General features: G+C 42.6%; 1 protein-coding gene across 1 annotated transcript in view; it reads left to right on the top strand.

Annotated features, from left to right (window-relative positions):
* Positions 1–18,082, top strand: part of lars1b (leucyl-tRNA synthetase 1b) — a 53,935-nt gene that overhangs the window by 25,420 nt on the left and 10,433 nt on the right. Inside the window, exons 19-27 of the mRNA XM_078230731.1 lie at positions 1,692–1,830; positions 5,759–5,971; positions 6,275–6,332; positions 6,476–6,539; positions 7,935–8,118; positions 10,091–10,181; positions 10,305–10,445; positions 15,478–15,618; positions 16,962–17,072. Of these exons, the coding sequence (XP_078086857.1) occupies positions 1,692–1,830; positions 5,759–5,971; positions 6,275–6,332; positions 6,476–6,539; positions 7,935–8,118; positions 10,091–10,181; positions 10,305–10,445; positions 15,478–15,618; positions 16,962–17,072 (1,142 nt within the window). The remainder of the gene's footprint in view (positions 1–1,691; positions 1,831–5,758; positions 5,972–6,274; positions 6,333–6,475; positions 6,540–7,934; positions 8,119–10,090; positions 10,182–10,304; positions 10,446–15,477; positions 15,619–16,961; positions 17,073–18,082) is intronic.

Raw genomic sequence — 18,082 nt, 5'->3', positions numbered from 1 at the left:
CAGAATATAAAAACCAGCAAAGAATGACACGAAAAGAATGATGGAGAAAGTAGAGAATGAGGAAAAGCTAGTTAGAAATAGAGATACTTAGGTATTTAAAAAAGGAAAAGAGTAGCTAAAGTGAACATTGTCCTCTACAGAGTGAGTGTGGGGAATAAATAATGGGAAATAAGGAAATGGCAGATGCATTGAAGAAATATTTTGTCTGTCTTCACTGGAGAAGACGCAAATAACATTCTTGAAATAATTGTAAATCAAAATGCCCACTCCTAAGTCAGATGTTCGTAACTGAAAGATGGAACTATTAGGTATTGTGCCTTCTTTAGCTCCACCTAATGCCAAATAGTATTCCGCAGTATAGCGAAAGCAGACCTATTTGTAGGCTTTGGCTAATCTTATTTTGAGTCATCATTTGGAGCTGACGAATAATTAACGTGCTTTGCTGAAAAGATCCTTTCGCTTGGGAAGACCCCAGCCATAACTTGCATCATCTCTCCAACTCATGGGAATCAATGATTTGATTTGATTTATTATTGTCACATGTATTAGTATACAGTGAAAAGTATTGCTTCTTGCCGCTATACAGACAAAACATACGGTACATAGAGAAGGAAAGGAGAGGGTGCAGAATGTAGTGTTACAGTCATTGCCAGGGTGTAGAGAAAGATCAACTTAATACAAGGTAGGTCCATTCAAAAGTCTGATGGCAGCAGGGAAGAAGCTGTTCTTGAGTCGGTTGGTATGCGACCGCAGACATTTGTATCTTTCTGAATGGAAGAAGGTGAAAGAGAGAATGCCCGGGTGCATGGGGTTCTTGATTATGCTGGCTTTTCTGAGGCAGCGGGCAGCGTAGACAGAGTCGATGGATGGGAGGCTGAATGAAGCGATTCATTTGAAGAGAAGAATACACCATTTGAAAATACAATATCTTTGCTCTATATATCTGTTCAGGATTCTCCCCCCCCCACCCCCCACCCAACCTTTTTCTTATGTCAGCAGCTTGACATTTCTTTCTGTAAACACGGTCTTTTATGAGTTGAAAGCTAGTGTTTGTTCTGGAGTGTCTGTGTGGAGTTTGCACGTTCTCTCCGTGTCTGCATGGGTTTCCTCTGGGTGCTCCAGTTTCCTCCTACAGTCCAAAGATGTGCAGGTTAGGTGAATTATCTATGGTCAATGCACGGGTTAAGGGGATAGGGTGAGGGTGTGTGCTTGGGTAAGATGCTCATGGGCTGAATGGCCTCCTTCTGCACTGTTGGGATTCTATGAATTAGTTATCAAAGCTGTGGGATGACACTGCTGCTAACTGGCAAACTTCAGGATTGTAAACATCAAGGTTCAAACCATCACTTTCAAATTTTGCTACTTCACCTCAGCAACCTTTTCCAGCTTCTCATGGCCACAGACTCTGCATTACTGTTAATGGATCCTCTCTCCAAACTACCTCATCTTCTTTAAGTCCCTTCTTAGAACCTGTTTTTGTAATTGTTTCACTTCCTGCTTTCAAAAGTTCCCTTGAAGCTCCTCTCTTTCTGCCTTCAGTTCCCACCATTTCATTTCTTCCATCCTGCTGGGCTTCCACCATATTTCCTTCTCAATGTCCCCTGTTTCAACATCTGGCTGTACATAAGGAGTACTTTCACACAGCAAATTATTTGGCAGTTTCTCAGTAAATTGTACTTTTACTCTTTCAGGTACTCGGCTGCCATGGGATGACTATTGGCTGATAGAATCACTCTCTGATTCCACAATTTACATGGCTTATTACACTGTCGCTCACCTGTTACATGGGGGAACTCTGAATGGTCAAACATCTGGCCCACTGGGCATCAGGTGGGAATGGGAATTATCAAAACAATTTTACTTTGTGAACCATAACTAGCATTGCAATTTATGATAATCAGAATATTTATTATTGATTCTGTGTATAGTGAAAGTAGTGATCATGTCTTAGCAGCTTACAGGAAAACATCTTGTGCTCCTAAAATAATTAATTTAAAGTCTGCACAGATAATGCCCACCTTTTAAAATTGAACCCAAGTCTCCTTTATTGTATTTCTGTAAATAGAGACTTATTGAAGCTTTTCATCTTACACTCATCAGGACATTTTGCATGAGTACAAATCCCAAGGAAGACAATAAATTTATACTGTATGAGAAAAGAGTGCTAATTTGTTACTCAGTGGACTCTGGTAGAGTCTTTGCCATTGAGACTGCACGAGTTAATGGTCACTGATAGTTAACTGCCAAACATTTGTTTGAAATTTAAACCAGGCAGCTTGTCCCTGGTTGAGACATTGCCCTGAGGAATGAACCAGCAAATTGTCTCATCTAAATGATAAGGTGTTGCAAAGCCCTGAGGTGTCGAGGGGTCTGGGTGTCCTAGAGCATGAACCTCAAAATGCTGGTATACAGGTACAGGAAATAATTAGGAAAGCTAGTAGAATGTTATAAGTTATTGTGAGGGGAATTTATTTCGAAAGTAGGGGGGCATTGGTGATACCACATCTGGAGTGTTGTGTACATTGTTGGTCTCCTTATTTGTGGGCAGTTATCTCATGAGGAAAGGTTGGAAAGATTAGGTTTGTATCCACTCGAGTTGGAAGAATCGGAGGTGACTTGATCAAAACCTTTAAGTTCCTGAGGAGTATTGATAGATTTAAAGTTTATTTAATAGTGTCACAAGTAGGCTCGCATTAACACTGCAATGAAGTTACTGCGAATGGAGCCAAACCCAGGTCCCTGGTGCTGAGGCAGCAGTGCTAACCACTGTGCCACCATGGGTGGATGTGGAGAGGATGTTTCCTCTTGTAGGAGAATCTAAAACTAGGGGGTCACTGTTTAAAAATAAGGAGTCGAGGAAAAGTTTTTACTCTTGAGGGTCTTGCGTCTCTGGAATTCTCTTCCCCAAATCCAGAGTCCTTGAATATTTTTAAGGCTGAGCTAGATAGATTCTTGATTCACAACTGGGTGAAAGGTATCAGGGGTAGTCAGGAATGTGGCGTTGAGGTTACGACCAGTTCAGCCTAATCAAAGGCATTCTGTTGGATAATACCTGCCATGATCAGATCATTTCTCACTGTATATCGCACAAACTCATGAACAGGCTGAAGGCCATCACTTTCGGCTCTGAAAAATATCCTATCCAACTCTGATTACCCTGGAAGGCACGGTAAGAAGTCTCACAACACCAGGTTAAAGTCCAACAGGTTTATTTGGTAGCACGAGCTTTTGGAGCGTTGCCCCTTCATCAGGTGAGTGCCCTGATGAAGGAGCGGCACTCCAAATGCTCGTGCCACCAAATAAGCCTGTTGGACTTTAACCTGGTGTTGTGAGACCTACTTACTGTGCCTACCCCAGTCCAACACCGGCAACTCCACATCATGGCTACCCCGGAAGGGCAAGGTACCTCAAAAGATTTGAGCAGCCAGTGAAGTTTGCTGTTTCACGCTGCTACCGTGCATTAGCATCGTGAATGGTATTTGTCTCTCACAGGATACTGCTGTCAAGCCAAAAACATGTTCTGACAGCTGAATAATGTGGGTGTATGAATTTCAGTGCCAGTGTGAAGCGAGTTATGTGGATCATACCTCCAAAAGGATGGCGAACATATCAAACAGCATATCCCTTCTGCAGTTTTTAATGGGCAAGGTATAGGCTGTGTTCATTCTGTGCTTGTTAACCTCAAAACAGTGTCCAGCATTAGATTGGACATCATTTGCTAAATAATCCTCAGTGTAGTATGTTAAGAATTACACTCTCAACCAATTTAAGATTGCCAGTGGGGCTCGTAGTTTGGTGCAGTTGCATTTACTGGAAGCTACATATATTATTACACAGGGCCCTGTTCTTTGCAGACAGAATGTGTATGCACATTACACTTGTTTCAGCTAAACAAAGTAAGTAACATCCATTTGGTGGTCTATTCCTCATGGCAATGCCTTGACCAATCAAAGTCAAGCTGCCTGGTTTAAATTTCCAACAATGTTTGGCAGTTAATTGTTAGTCACTATCAACTGGTACATTATCCATGGCAATGCCTCTAGCAATCAGCATACACTTGCCAATGAAACTGCACACTTTCTTCATACAGTGTAAATTCCTTGCTTCCCTTCGATTTGTATTCTTGCCAAAATGTCCTGATGAGTGCAAGACAAAAGGCTTAGACAAAATTATCTTTTTTTTTAGTGGGTACTTTTTAGTGGTTACTATACTGGACTAGTAATCCAGAAATCTGGACTGGTCCTTGCAACTCAAGATGAAGAAACGGCCAGATTGTCAGAAAAACTCATCTGGTTCTGTAATGTTCTGCAGGAAATTAAATCTGCTGTCCTAGCCTTCTGTGGCCAATATGTGACGCACAGAAATGTGGTTGCCTCTTAAGTGCCTTTTGAAATGATCAAGTGAGCCACTCAGTTCTATTCAGAAAGGTGGCCTATTACCAACATTTCAATGAAGAATTAACAACAAATACTCTGTGTTAGCAACACTCATCATGTGAATGGATGGAAAAAGAAATATGATGATAGATCACTGTCAATAACACAAGGTTATCTTTTCATATTTACCAAACTAAACTCACACTGCAGTTATTTTTAATAAAAAGACATTAAGTTCCTATATTTTTGGGTCCACCCACTATTTTGTCAATTTAGTTATTGCAGTTTCATAGCTAAAACAAAATATTTTCAATCACGCACTTGAGCGACTTAGCACCTCCAAGCCCAACAAGCTGTACCTGATAAATCAGGTCTGTTCTCTAAAGATCAGTCTTTTGGGGATTAGATGCAGTGGCTATTTCACATCCGAAATCTAGTTTTGAGTCCTGCTTTGTCTAAAATGAGTTTGCAACAGTCACAAACATATTTCATAATGAATGTCAAGGGTTTGAAAAATATTCCAGTTTAGGGCTCCTTACTTAAGGAAGGGTATACTTCCTGTTCCCGGAATGCAACAAAGGTTCACCAGGCTGCCAGGATTGTCCTATAAGAAAAGATTGAAGAGACTAGGCTTGTATTCTCAAGAGTTTAGAAGAATGAGAGATGATTGCACTATGTGAAGGGCGGCAGAATTAGAATTACCATAGAATTTCTACAGTGTAGAAGGAGACCATTCAACCCATCAAGTCTGCACTGACTCTCAGAAAGAGCATCTTATCCAGGTCCACTCCCCACCCTATCCTCGTAATCCTGCAAATTTACTATGGCCAGCCACCTAACCTGCACACATTTGGACTGTGGGAGGAAACCAGAGCACCTGGCAGAAACGCACACAGACAGTCACCTAAGTCCAGAATTGGACGCAGGTTCCTGGCGCTGTGAGGCAGCGCAGTGCTACCGTGCAGCCCATTGAGACATACAGGGTTCAACAAAGTAGATTCAAGCAAGATGTTTCTCCTGGCACAGTGTCAGAATCCGAGGAAGGCCATTTAGGACTGAGGTGAGGAGGAATTTTTTCATTGAGGGTAGTTGAAATTGTCTATCCCATAGGGCTGTGGAGGCTCAGTCATTGAGTATATTTAAGACAGTAGCAAATTGATTTCTATATAGTAAAGACATCAAAGGATATGGGGATTGTGTGGGGAAAATTTTGTTGAGGTAGAAAGCCAATATCTACATGAATGCAGAGCAGAGTTGGCGCCTAATTGCCTACTCCTGCCTCTATTTCCTACCTATTTGTAAAGTGCCGTCATTGCAAACTCCTTCCACAATACTAGATTTCTTCCAGCATTGATATATGTTTGTTTTTATTCTTCCCTCAGACCGGAACAGATGACCAAGGAAGTTTGGGATTATGTGTTTTTGAAGGGCGCTCCATTTCCAGAAACTCAGATTCCTAAACCGAATCTAGACCAATTGAAAAAGGAATTTGAATACTGGTATCCAGTGGATTTACGAGTCTCTGGGAAAGACTTGGTTCCAAACCACCTCTCCTACTACCTATATAACCATGTAGCCATGTGGCCCAAAGACAGGTGAGACCACACAATCCAGTAGTAAGATTTGCGGGTGAAATAAGTGATGTTTGCAGACCGTGCTGAATCTCGTCTGCTTCTGGCGAAGGCTACGCGTTTTATTTGGCACGCCTTTCAGTCTCTTGTTTCCTATACCACACCTTTCCTAGTGTCAAGGGTCATTCATGGAAATGCTGTCAGTTTCCTGACTAACGAAGCCAGTGTGTGGAATGGAGAAACTGATTTGGGAGAGCCAAGTGCATTGGAGGGGAGACTACCTCTAAAACGTTTTTAATGTAAAACTGACTTTTTTTTAAATTGTAGTACAAAATGGCCTCAAGCTGTAAGAGCAAATGGACACTTGCTACTGAATTCGGAAAAGGTACAATATAATTTATGTTATATTAAAGCACAACTTAAGAATTGCATGACTTCCAACAAGTGAACACATATCTGAATATTTAATATATTTCACTTTAGAATATTTCTTGAGTAACTTCTGCTATTTTTTTCTCTTTCCATTAGATGTCTAAATCCACCGGGAATTTCCTTACTCTGACTGAAGCGGTGGAAAAATTCTCTGCAGATGGTGAGTAATCTCCCTCCCTCCTGCTGCCCCACCCCCACCATCCTGTCCTCACTATCCACACCCCTCCGTCCAGACCCATGAGTTTAGTTCATTAGATTTAGCAGCTTCTCGAAACAAGGCATAGGCATTTGAGCAGCATTGCCGTTACAAAGTGCTTTCTTACATGGGATTGTATAGTGCATAATGAATGCAGTTGCTGCTTAATCTGGACCAGTCAAGTGCCACTAATCGTGTGACAGCATTGTTATAAAATTATGCATTATTGTAGCAATGTTCGTTGATTAATTCCTAAAATAATTTGCCACTAATGTAATCAAAATATTGCAGGAGCATGTAAGGAGGTTAGTGGAATGGCAGGATGCATTCAAATCAATGCAAGGTAATAATTTGAAGGGGCAAAGCAGTGAAAGGAAATATACTCTAAATGGTATACACAGCAGATCTTTAATAGCATTGCAGGTGCATAGATCTTAACAGTGGGAATCTCTAATAAAGATCCTTCTGTGCAGTAACAAAGGAATGTTTCACTGTTAGAGATTCCATCTTTTACATGAGACAAACACCAAGTTCCACTTGCCCCCTCAGAACGTTGAATGCCTCCACAGTGGCACTTTTTTTTTGGAGAATGATTTCTGTCATTGGAATGGGAGGGTGGGAATCTAATAAACTTTCAAGATTAAGAAAAGTTTTGAGGAGATAAGATTGCTTTGGCAAATCAGTAACCAGAAGCACAAACTTAGAATTATCAGCAGAGGAATGAAGGAGTCTTTTTTTCCCAATATAGGCACAACAAAATTCCACATATATTAATATTTTTGTTGTGTCAAAGAAATGAATGATGCTAATGGTCTAATCGCAGGAGCTGCTATTGCTGGTACAATTTGCTGAATAATATGCAGCTTTAAAACATATTTATGTTGAAGCTATTGATATTGATGAAGAGCAAGAACCATGCATCTTAAGTTACTTGATTTAAGCACCGTTCCCAAATTGAGTTGTTGGTTAAATTGATTCTGGTTCTCTTTCTGATGTTCATCTTGATCCAAGTGCTGGCAGGTATGCAAGTGTAGGTTATCTAATGTAACACCTCACCACCGCTCATTGACCCAGCCCTCCATGTGGCATTGAGATTAGAAACTGGGGGCCTGCTCTATGGGTAATTGTGAGCAAGAATATGTGTCTTATAGCTCAGTGGTGGCCTAGAGGTGTAATCTTAATTTAAATTGTGCCAAGCAGATATGTTTGATTTGTTGTAGATAACATGGAAATTGTACTTGTCCATGTTTTAGTTCTGTCAGGCAGTGACAAAGGGTTATTTGCAACACTTAGTCAGCTAGGATAATTGTTCATAAACTAACCATCTCCTTTACTCTTTTGACACAACTTTGTTCCCAGGAATGCGCCTTGCTCTTGCTGATGCTGGTGACACAGTGGAGGATGCTAACTTTGTAGAAACCATGGCTGATGCAGGTATCCTGAGGCTCTATACTTGGGTGGAATGGGTGAAGGAAATGATTGCAAATCGTGAGAGCCTGCGGAGTGGACCTGCCAACACCTTCAACGATAGAGTCTTTGCCAGGTACTCAATGGCCTTTGTATTTGAAGATATCCCTGTTAACTACTTATAGCATTACTTGAAATATATTGATAATGATTAGTTATTCTGCAATAGCATTTGTTAAAACTACCATTTTTGAATATAGGGTACAATTCTTAAGCCTTGGTGCATTATACTTGATTAATTACTCCATGAAAGAGAGCATCAATTATGCAGTGTGATATGTAGTATACAGACATACATGAAAGTAGCTTTTGAAGATCCCTGAACATTGGATATGATAAAGTATTATACTTTTGCTTATTGTTTTGATTGGCCACAATAGAAACTCAAATGAAATGAAGTTGTAATCAAATTATACAGTGGTTTGGTCTGTTCTAGTCTCCAAGGTAGAGGAAACATAGTCAAGCACTGTGGACACTGCAGGGAAGAGACACAAAGCTGATTCCTGGTGTTGGAAGTTTGGGTTATACAAAAACACGGGAGAAACTTGGGCTGTAGAATTCTGCATAGTAACAGCACTGGTTTCACACTACCTGAGCTGGCAAACAAAAAATAGGGCAAATGTCAACTCCCGCCTATTCCTGGCGTAGAGTGTCTATCACCATGTTTGAAAGAGGGATAGTGCAGGCATCCCATGAATGTGCAGGAAACATGCAAAGTGGGTAGATTACGACATCAATCGGCATCTAATGCTGATTTGGTGCACTTCTTGCTTTTTTGAATCTCATCCTATAAACACTCTCTCTTAAACATTCACAGCTGAACATTGTTATTCATTGGCAATAGAAATGCCATTTTAAATAGATTACCGTTCAACTTTCAGGTGATGTGTTTTTGACTTTTACTGCTACAGAGTTGGTGGAAGTACTGTGGCCTTTGTTATTGGAGGTGTTGAAGAAGTTCTTTCAGATACTGAGTGGTGCCTGATCTTTGGAAGGATTGCTATAGATTTGAAAAACCTCCGAGCTGAAAAATTTCCCCCAGTCATGGAGGCTATAATTGGAGCTCCCTTTGAGCTGCCACATGAGATAACGATAGAGGAGAGACACAGCAAGGAGGAGACGCTGTTCCCAAAGGGAGGAGGGCTCTCAACAGAAGGTCCTAGAGCCTTCAGAGAGCATTTGTACTTCCACTCAGCCAGGAGCAGTGTCTGCAATGGCTGTGTTTCACCAAGGAAGAGACAAGTTTACAGGACTCTGTCACCTCCACAAACTGAACCGGCAGCAGTAGATAGGGCAAAGCAATGTTGATGCTGTAGCTGTCCATGAAAGTCATTGTAGCCTTCAGTATCTGTGCCAGGATCCTTCCTGGCTGGAGCTGGTAACATTTCAGTTTGCTGATCTTCACTGCATCTGGGAGGTAAGGAAGGCCTGGTCTGTGAGGGAAGGGTCTTTATAATAGTCTTTGTAAGCAGAGGGAGGAGATGTCCTCAGACTTTGCCATGGTAGCCAGCTTCCCAACAGTCAAGGGAGTCATCAACTGCATGCACGTGGCTCTGAGGACACCACATCTCAGCAGACTGCAACTGTGGAGGGTATCCACTCCCTGAATGTGCAGGTGAAACGGAATTATGCACAGACCAGTACGTTGCGAATTCTCACTCTCCTGCTATTGGTCATAACACTTCCATCCTGCGCCAGTCATCTTTGAGCTACCATTTTGAATCAAAAAGTGATAAGCATATGAAATACAAAGCAAAGCAGCACAATGAAGGTGAGGACCCTGAAACCATTCAGGAAATAATTGGATTTTGAACTAGGAGGGGTTAGAGTGGCTGGGTGGATAAAATAAAATAGATCGAATGATTATGGAAGAGGAGAAAAATTGTGTTTTTGATAATTTTTCCACTTCCATACTTCAACCATAATGGCCTTCCAAAACTATTATTGATGACTGTGCACAGTCCTCAATTGCTTTTTGGTAATTTGTGGAATCCTGACAATATCTTGGGTATCTACGCTAAGCTAGTTGTTTCAACTTATCATTGCAGTGAGATGAATGCTGGAATTCTGAAGACAGAACAGCACTATGAGAGGATGATGTTCAAGGAAGCTTTGAAGACAGGTTTCTTTGAATTTCAGGTATGTTCCAAACACTGGAAATAAATAATTCATCCTGCCTGGGACTTTTGTTCCATTTTACTTTGGCTCTGTCTCTCTTGGAGCTTAGAGGTTTGAGAGATGATTTTGCAATTTGTATTCCAGGCAGCAAAGGACAAATACCGTGAAGTTGCTGTGGAAGGAATGCAGCAGGACCTGGTCTTCCAATTCATCGAGATTCAGACTCTGCTGCTGGCTCCAATATGCCCCCACCTTTGCGAGCACATCTGGACACTGCTAGGAAAGGTGCTGTAACTCAGATAATGCTCTTGAATAATTAACATGACATCCTTGAGGAAAGGAACACTTCTTATACAACGAGACACGCTACAGAATGCCTCCAGATAAAATTAAATACTTTGAAGAAGTTAGTAATGCTTCGTCTAGAACATAGACATAGAACAGTACAGCACAGAACAGGCCCTTCGGCCCACGATGTTGTGCCGACCTTCATCTGAAACCAAGATCAAGCTATCCCACTCCCTATCATCCTGGTGTGCTCCATGTGCCTATCCAATAACCGCTTAAATGTTTCTAAAGTGTCTGACTCCACTATCACTGCAGGCAGTCCATTCCACACCCCAACCACTCTCTGCGTAAAGAACCTACCTCTGATATCCGTCCTGTATCTCCCACCACGAACCCTATAGTTATGCCCCCTTGTAATAGCTCCATCCACCCGAGGAAATAGTCTTTGAACGTTCACTCTATCTATCCCCTTCATCATTTTATACACCTCTATTAAGTCTCCCCTCAGCCTCCTCCGCTCCAGAGAGAACAGCCCTAGCTCCCTCAACCTTTCCTCATATGACCTACCCTCCAAACCAGGCAGCATCCTGGTAAATCTCCTCTGCACTCTTTCCAGCGCTTCCACATCCTTCTTATAGTGAGGTGACCAGAACTGCACACAATATTCCAAATGTGGTCTCACCAAGGTCCTGTACAGTTGCAGCATAACCCCACAGCTCTTAAACTCCAACCCCCTGTTAATAAAAGCTAACACACTATAGGCCTTCTTCACAGCTCTATCCACTTGACTGGCAACCTTTAGAGATCTGTGGATATGGACCCCAAGATCTCTCTGTTCCTCCACAGTCTTCAGAACCCTACCTTTGACCCTGTAATCCACATTTAAATTTGTCCTACCAAAATGAATCACCTCACATTTATCAGGGTTAAACTCCATTTGCCATTTTTCAGCCCAGCTTTGCATCCTATCTATGTCTCTTTGCAGCCTACAACAGCCCTCCACCTCATCCACTACTCCAACAATCTTGGTGTCATCAGCAAATTTACTGATCCACCCTTCAGCCCCCTCCTCTAAGTCATTAATAAAAATCACAAAGAGCAGAGGACCAAGCACTGATCCCTGCGGCACACCGCTAGCAACCTGCCTCCAATCCGAAAATTTTCCATCGACCACCACCCTCTGTCTTCGGTCAGACAGCCAGTTACCTATCCAATCGGCCAACTTTCCCTCTATCCCACACCTCCTCACTTTCATCATAAGCCGACCATGGGGGACCTGATCAAACACCTTACTAAAATCCATGTATATGACATCAACTGCCCTACCTTCATCAACACACTTAGTTACCTCCTCAAAAAATTCTATCAAATTTGTGAGGCACGACTTGCCCTTCACGAATCCGTGCTGACTATCTCGGATTAATCCACATCTTTCTAAATGGTCGTAAATCCCATCCCTAAGGACCCTTTCCATCAATTTACCAACCACCGAAGTAAGACTAACCGGTCTATAATTACCAGGGTCATTTCTATTCCCTTTCTTAAATAGAGGAACAACATTCGCCATTCTCCAGTCCTCTGGCACCATCCCCGTGGACAGCGAGGACCCAAAGATCAACGCCAAAGGCTCTGCAATCTCATCCCTTGCCTCCCAAAGAATCCTAGGATACATTTCATCAGGCCCAGGGGACTTATCGACCTTCAGTTTATTCAAAACTGCCAAGACATCCTCCCTCCGAACATCTATTTCCTCCAGCCTATTAGCCTGTAACACCTTCTCTTCCTCAAAAACATGGCCCCTCTCCTTGGTGAACACTGAAGAAAAGTATTCATTCATCACCTCGCCTATCTCTACTGACTCCATACACAAGTTCCCACTACTGTCCTTGACCGGCCCTAACCTCACCCTGATCATTCTTTTATTCCTCACATAAGAGTAAAAAGCCTTGGGGTTATCCTTGATCCGACCCGCCAAGGACTTCTCATGTCCCCTCCTAGCTCTCCTAAGCCCCTTTTTCAGCTCATTCCTTGCTAACTTGTAACCCTCAATCGAGCCATCTGAACCTTGTTTCCTCATCCCTACATAAGCTTCCCTCTTCCTTTTCACAAGACATTCCACCTCTTTTGTGAACCATGGTTCCCTCACTCGGCCATTTCCTCCCTGCCTGACAGGAACATACCTATCAAGGACATCCAGTATTTGTTCCTTGAAAAAGTTCCACTTTTCATTAGTTCCTTTCTCTGACAGTTTCTGTTCCCAACTTATGCCCCCTAATTCTTGCCTAATCGCATCATAATTACCCCTCCCCCAATTGTAAACCTTGCCCTGCCGTACGGCCCTATCCCTCTCCATTGCAATAACAAAAAGACACCGAATTGTGGTCACTATCTCCAAATTGCTCTCCCACAACCAAATCTAACACTTGGCCCGGTTCATTTCCCAGTACCAAATCCAATGTGGCCTCACCTCTAGTCGGCCCATCCCCATATTGTGTCAGGAAACCCTCCCGCACACACTGCACAAAAACTGCCCCATCCAAACTATTTGACCTACAAAGGTTCCAATCAATATTTGGAAAGTTAAAGTCCCCCATGACAACTACCCTGTGACCCCCACACATATCCATAATCTGCTTAGCAATTTCTTCCTCCACCTCTCTATTACTATTTGGGGGCCTATAGTAAACTCCTAGCAACGTGACCGCTCCTTTCCTATTTCTAACTTCAGCCCATATTCCCTCAGTGTGCAGATCCCCCACGAAGTGCCTTTCCGCAGCCATTCAACTATCCTTGATTAACAATGCCACTCCTCCACCTCTTTTACCAGCTTCCCTACACTTAGTGAAACATCTATACCCCGGAACGTCCAACAACCATTCCTGTCCTTGTTCTACCCACGTCTCCGTAATGGCCACAACATCGTAGTCCCAAGTACCAATCCACGCCCCAAGTTCATCTACCTTGTTCCGATGCTCCTTGCATTGAAGTAGACACACTTCAACCCACCTTCCTGTCTACCAGTACCCACCCTTGACCCTGATACCTTCCCCGATACCTCACCACCCTCACTGACTTCTGGACTACAACTCCCTTTCCCACTCCCCTGACAAATTAGTTTAAACCCCCCTGAAGAGCCGTAACAAATTTCCCTCCGAGGATATTGGTGCCCCTCTGGTTCAGGTGCACCCCGTCCTGTTTGTACAGGTCCCACCTTCCCCAGAACGTGTTCCAATTATCCACGTATCTGAAACCCTCCCTCCTACACCATCCCTGCAACCACATATTTAACTGCACTCTCTCCCTGTTCCTCAACTCGCTATCACGTGGTACCGGCAACGTACCAGAGATGACCACATGTTTCGTCTTGGCTCTCAGCTTCCAGCCCAGCTCCAGAAATTCCTGCTTTAAATCCCCGTCCCTTCTCTTACCTATGTCATTGGTACCAATGTGCACCACGACTTGTGACTGTTTCCCCTCCCCCTTCAGAATCTGGAAAACACGGTCTGAGACATCACGGACCTTGGCATCCGGTAGGCAACATACCATCCGTGAGTCTCTTTTGCTGCCACAGAACCTCCTATCTATCCCTCTAACTAACGAGTCCCCAATAACTATCGCCCTCCCGCTCTCCCCCTTTCCCTCCCGAGCCACAGAGACGGACACAGTGCTGGAGATCCTCTCACTGCGGCTCCCCACTGGTATGTCATCCCCCTCAACCGTATCCAAAGCGGAATACTTGTTGCTAAGGGGAACGACCACCGGGGATCCCTGCACGGACTGCTTCCTCCCAGCCCCTCTCACCGTCACCCATCTGTTTCAATCCTCGGAGTAACTGTATTCCTAAAGCTTGTGTCTATGGCCATCTCTGCGTCCCTGATGATCCTAAGTTCATCCAACTCCAGCTCCAGTTCCCTAACACGGTTTTGGAGGAGCTGCAGATGGGTGCACTTCCCACAGGTGTAATCAGTAGGGACACTGTCGTCGTCCCTCACCTCAAACATAGTGCAAGAGGAACATTGCACTGCCTGCACACCCATCCCCTCTAGATACCTTGCCAGTACCAGGTAGAAAGTGCAAAAATGAATTCAACTCACCCCTACTCACCCTTTCAGCCTAAGCCCTGTGAGCCAAAGTCTTATAGCTCACACTCTGCTTCCCACACACTCCACTGCCCGCTCCCGACGCTGCCCGCCGTATACTGCAGCCTACCTTTTATACTTCACGCGCTTAAAAAACCCTTCCCAGACTCCTTTGCTGCCCACTTCTAGTTTTCACTTTAAACTTGAAAAACTGCTGTTAAAGTAAAGGCCAAAAAAATACACACACTAGCTGACTAATTAAATAAATAAATAAACAATTCAATTAATCTCTCACCAGCACTGCTGCCTTCAATCACCCCTCTCAGCTTGCTCCAGTGGATCAATGAGCTAATTGAGTTTAAAATAAATCGTGGTCATTTGTTAAACTGTAAAGCTGTTCTTGATGTGCCCAACTGTTTCTTTTGATGTATCCCTCTAATCCACACACAGTCAGTTTTATTTTAATTTATGTGAAGGTGATGTTTGCTATAGCCTGCTTAGAACATTGGGATTAATATTGGCAGGCAGGAATCATAGAACCGCTACAGTGCAGAAGGAGGCCATTCGGCCCACCACATCTGCCCCGACAACAATCCCACCTCGGCCTTATCCCTGTAACCCCACATATTTACCCTGCTAATCCCTCTAACCTATGCATCCTGAGACACTAGGGGAAATTTAGGATGGCCAATGCACCTAGCCCGCACATCTTTTGGACTGTGGGAGGAAACTGGAGCATTGGGTGCCCCAGCTTTTGTGCAGATACATCAATCAGTAAGGGATTTTTTAAAAAGTAAATGAAATGAAAATTTACGGATGTTTTATTTCACTGAAATTTGAGCTAGAAAGTCATGTCCTGAATTACATCAGAGGATTAATACATGCCGAACATCTGCTCATATGGCTTGTGTTCAGGATTGAATTTGAATCCCATATTTAACTCTTTTCAGACGGAGTCACTAATGAAAGCAAGATGGCCAGTAGCTGGACCTGTGGATGAAATCCTCATTCGTTCTTCTCAGTATCTAATGGAGACTGCACATGATGTTCGACTCCGTGGCAAGAACTACATGATAGCTGGAAAAGGAAAAGTAAGAATCATTTAGATCAGCAATTATCATTTATTTTTAAGTAAATCTCTGGCTTCAGTTACAAAGCCCAAACACTCTTTCCTTGACCAACGCAACAATTCTGAAACATACAATGAGCAATTGAACCTGGCTCCCAAATTGCTACCAGTGAAATTTAATGGCCTTGTTGTTCATTGAAGAATGGCTTGGGTGATAATTTTCTTCCTGACATTATTTCCCCCATGTGGTTTAAACACCCCAATTATAAAACGCTATATCCTTCAATTCACCTTGTACAATACCACAGGAGACCTGTTTCAAGTAAAATTATATTTTTTTTAAAAACTGCTGACATTTATGCTCAGAAATACACCTAACTTTAGTGTGGGCTGCTTCCTTTAATTTGAATCTCTTTCCAGCCACAAGATTCAGGCATCTGAATCTTCTCCATCACCCCAATACCAAGCTCTGGACTCAAGGTCACTATAGTGCCACACCCTGTGGGTGGTCAGCACATTAGCAGTTGCACGGGGACTAATATAATACCATAATGACTGATGAGAAGTCTGATTGTAAAGTCAGCAATGCATTGTTTCGATACAGGTCCTGTAGTTGCATAATGGATCTACTCGAGCGACCGCTGCATTTGTGATTGCATGTGTTGGTGGATCAATGTAGTAGAATTGGTAGGACGTGTCACTGTTCCCAATCTTATCTGTGACAGAAGGAATTGCTGAGTGGAGCCTAAGTGCCTCCATGCAAGAAATGAAGGAACCATGGTGAAGCAATTTGCTGTGAGTGCCTGTACTGGTCGGTAAGGTGGTAGGGAAGGCTGACATACTGAAAACTGGCTTCACATTCTGTTATTTATGAGGAAAGTAATTTTAAGTAGTTGGCCAAACTGCTTTAATAGTGTAACACTTACCATTTTTAATTATGTTTCACGCGTAGATTTGACTTTGTTTTCTTCCTAGCATAATCTGCGGTGAAGGGTTTGCAGAACAGAACTAATAACATGACAACCTTCAGTTCCTGCTGTAATTTAATAGCATGAATACCATCCAAAACCACACCAGCAAAATTTAAGAAAATCATAAACATCTTCACGAAATTATTCGGCAAAGTTGAATTCTACTGACTACTTGCTTTTCTTTTTACAAAAGCTGCTGAATTTATGCATTCTACTTTGAGCCGTGTTTTACACTTCTGACCATGTGAATTATACCTTTAATTCCTGATGGTGCTGAAGGGGTATTGGTGATTTCAACCTGCTGATGATTAGAATGTGTTTGGGTGCAGGTGCTCTGGGATGCTCCTGATTCTGCACGGTTTGTACTTAAGATCTGTGAAATAATCCATTGCAGAAAGGAGATGCAAAACCAACACAGAAGCCTTCTCACTGCAACATCTACGTGGCAAAGAACTACCCACCATGGCAACACACCACACTTCTGTTGCTTCGTAAGCACTATGAGGCAAGTTTTGATGTTTCTTGATACAAGTTTTAATCACATTTGGTGTTGATCTTTTCAGTATTCTCACACAGCACACAAACTGGGCAGCACAGTGGTTAGCACTGCTGCTTCACAGCGCCAGGGACCCGGGTTCGATTCCCGGCTTGGGTCACTGTCTTTGTGGAGTTTGCACGTTCTCCCTGTGTCTGCGTGGGTTTCCTCCGGGTGCTCCGGTTTCCTCCCACAGTCTGAAAGACGTGCTGGTTCGGTGCTTTAACCCGAACAGGTGCCGGAGTGTGGCGACTAGGGGAATTTCACAGAAACTTCATTGCAGTATTAATGTAAGCCTTACCTGTGACTGATAAATAAACTTTACTTTAACTATTCCTTTAGTTTTATGTGCTCACATTCATAATTAATGACAGTTGAGTGGTTCCCTCCTATTAGCGTGTGAAGTATCTAAATTATGTTTTTAAAAAAAGCTGCCAGTAATGTTTAAATGTTACATTGTCCCCTCTTTCCTGAAGTTGTGAAATTTGTGTTTATCCCCATTTTGCAGGGAGCTGTACAGCTGGTTGGATGCTAATCAGTAAATATCAGGAGAAATATAAGCCCAGAATTCATGATGATATTGGCAGCCAGTATCTAAAGTTAAATGATTGTGTTCCCTAATCCCCCAGTGGTGAATTTACACCACACTTTTCAGAGAAAGCAATTTGAGTCTTCTGCATTGAGCATCTCGGACAATCAGGAGCTGCACAGTTAATGGATAGTAAAGAATTAATTTTACTTGCTGAATGCTGCAAAAAAATTAACCTCTTCTATTGGTCTAATTATTTATATTTCTCAGAAAATTAATTAAGTTATAAACAAAAATGCATATTGGCATTCAGGCAAAGATTGTTAATAAAATATAATTATCTTCTGTAACTCTCACATTATAACACGTAACTATGGCTGGGAGCTATAGTTATTAGAAGAATGACCTGAAAAACAGAGCAGCAAAACATCACCCAAATGTGCAATTTCAA

This window comes from Mustelus asterias, chromosome 16 (genome assembly GCF_964213995.1).
Source record: "Mustelus asterias chromosome 16, sMusAst1.hap1.1, whole genome shotgun sequence".
In the NCBI taxonomy this organism is placed as follows: domain Eukaryota; kingdom Metazoa; phylum Chordata; class Chondrichthyes; order Carcharhiniformes; family Triakidae; genus Mustelus; species Mustelus asterias.
This window is presented reverse-complemented; position numbering and strand designations above follow the sequence as displayed.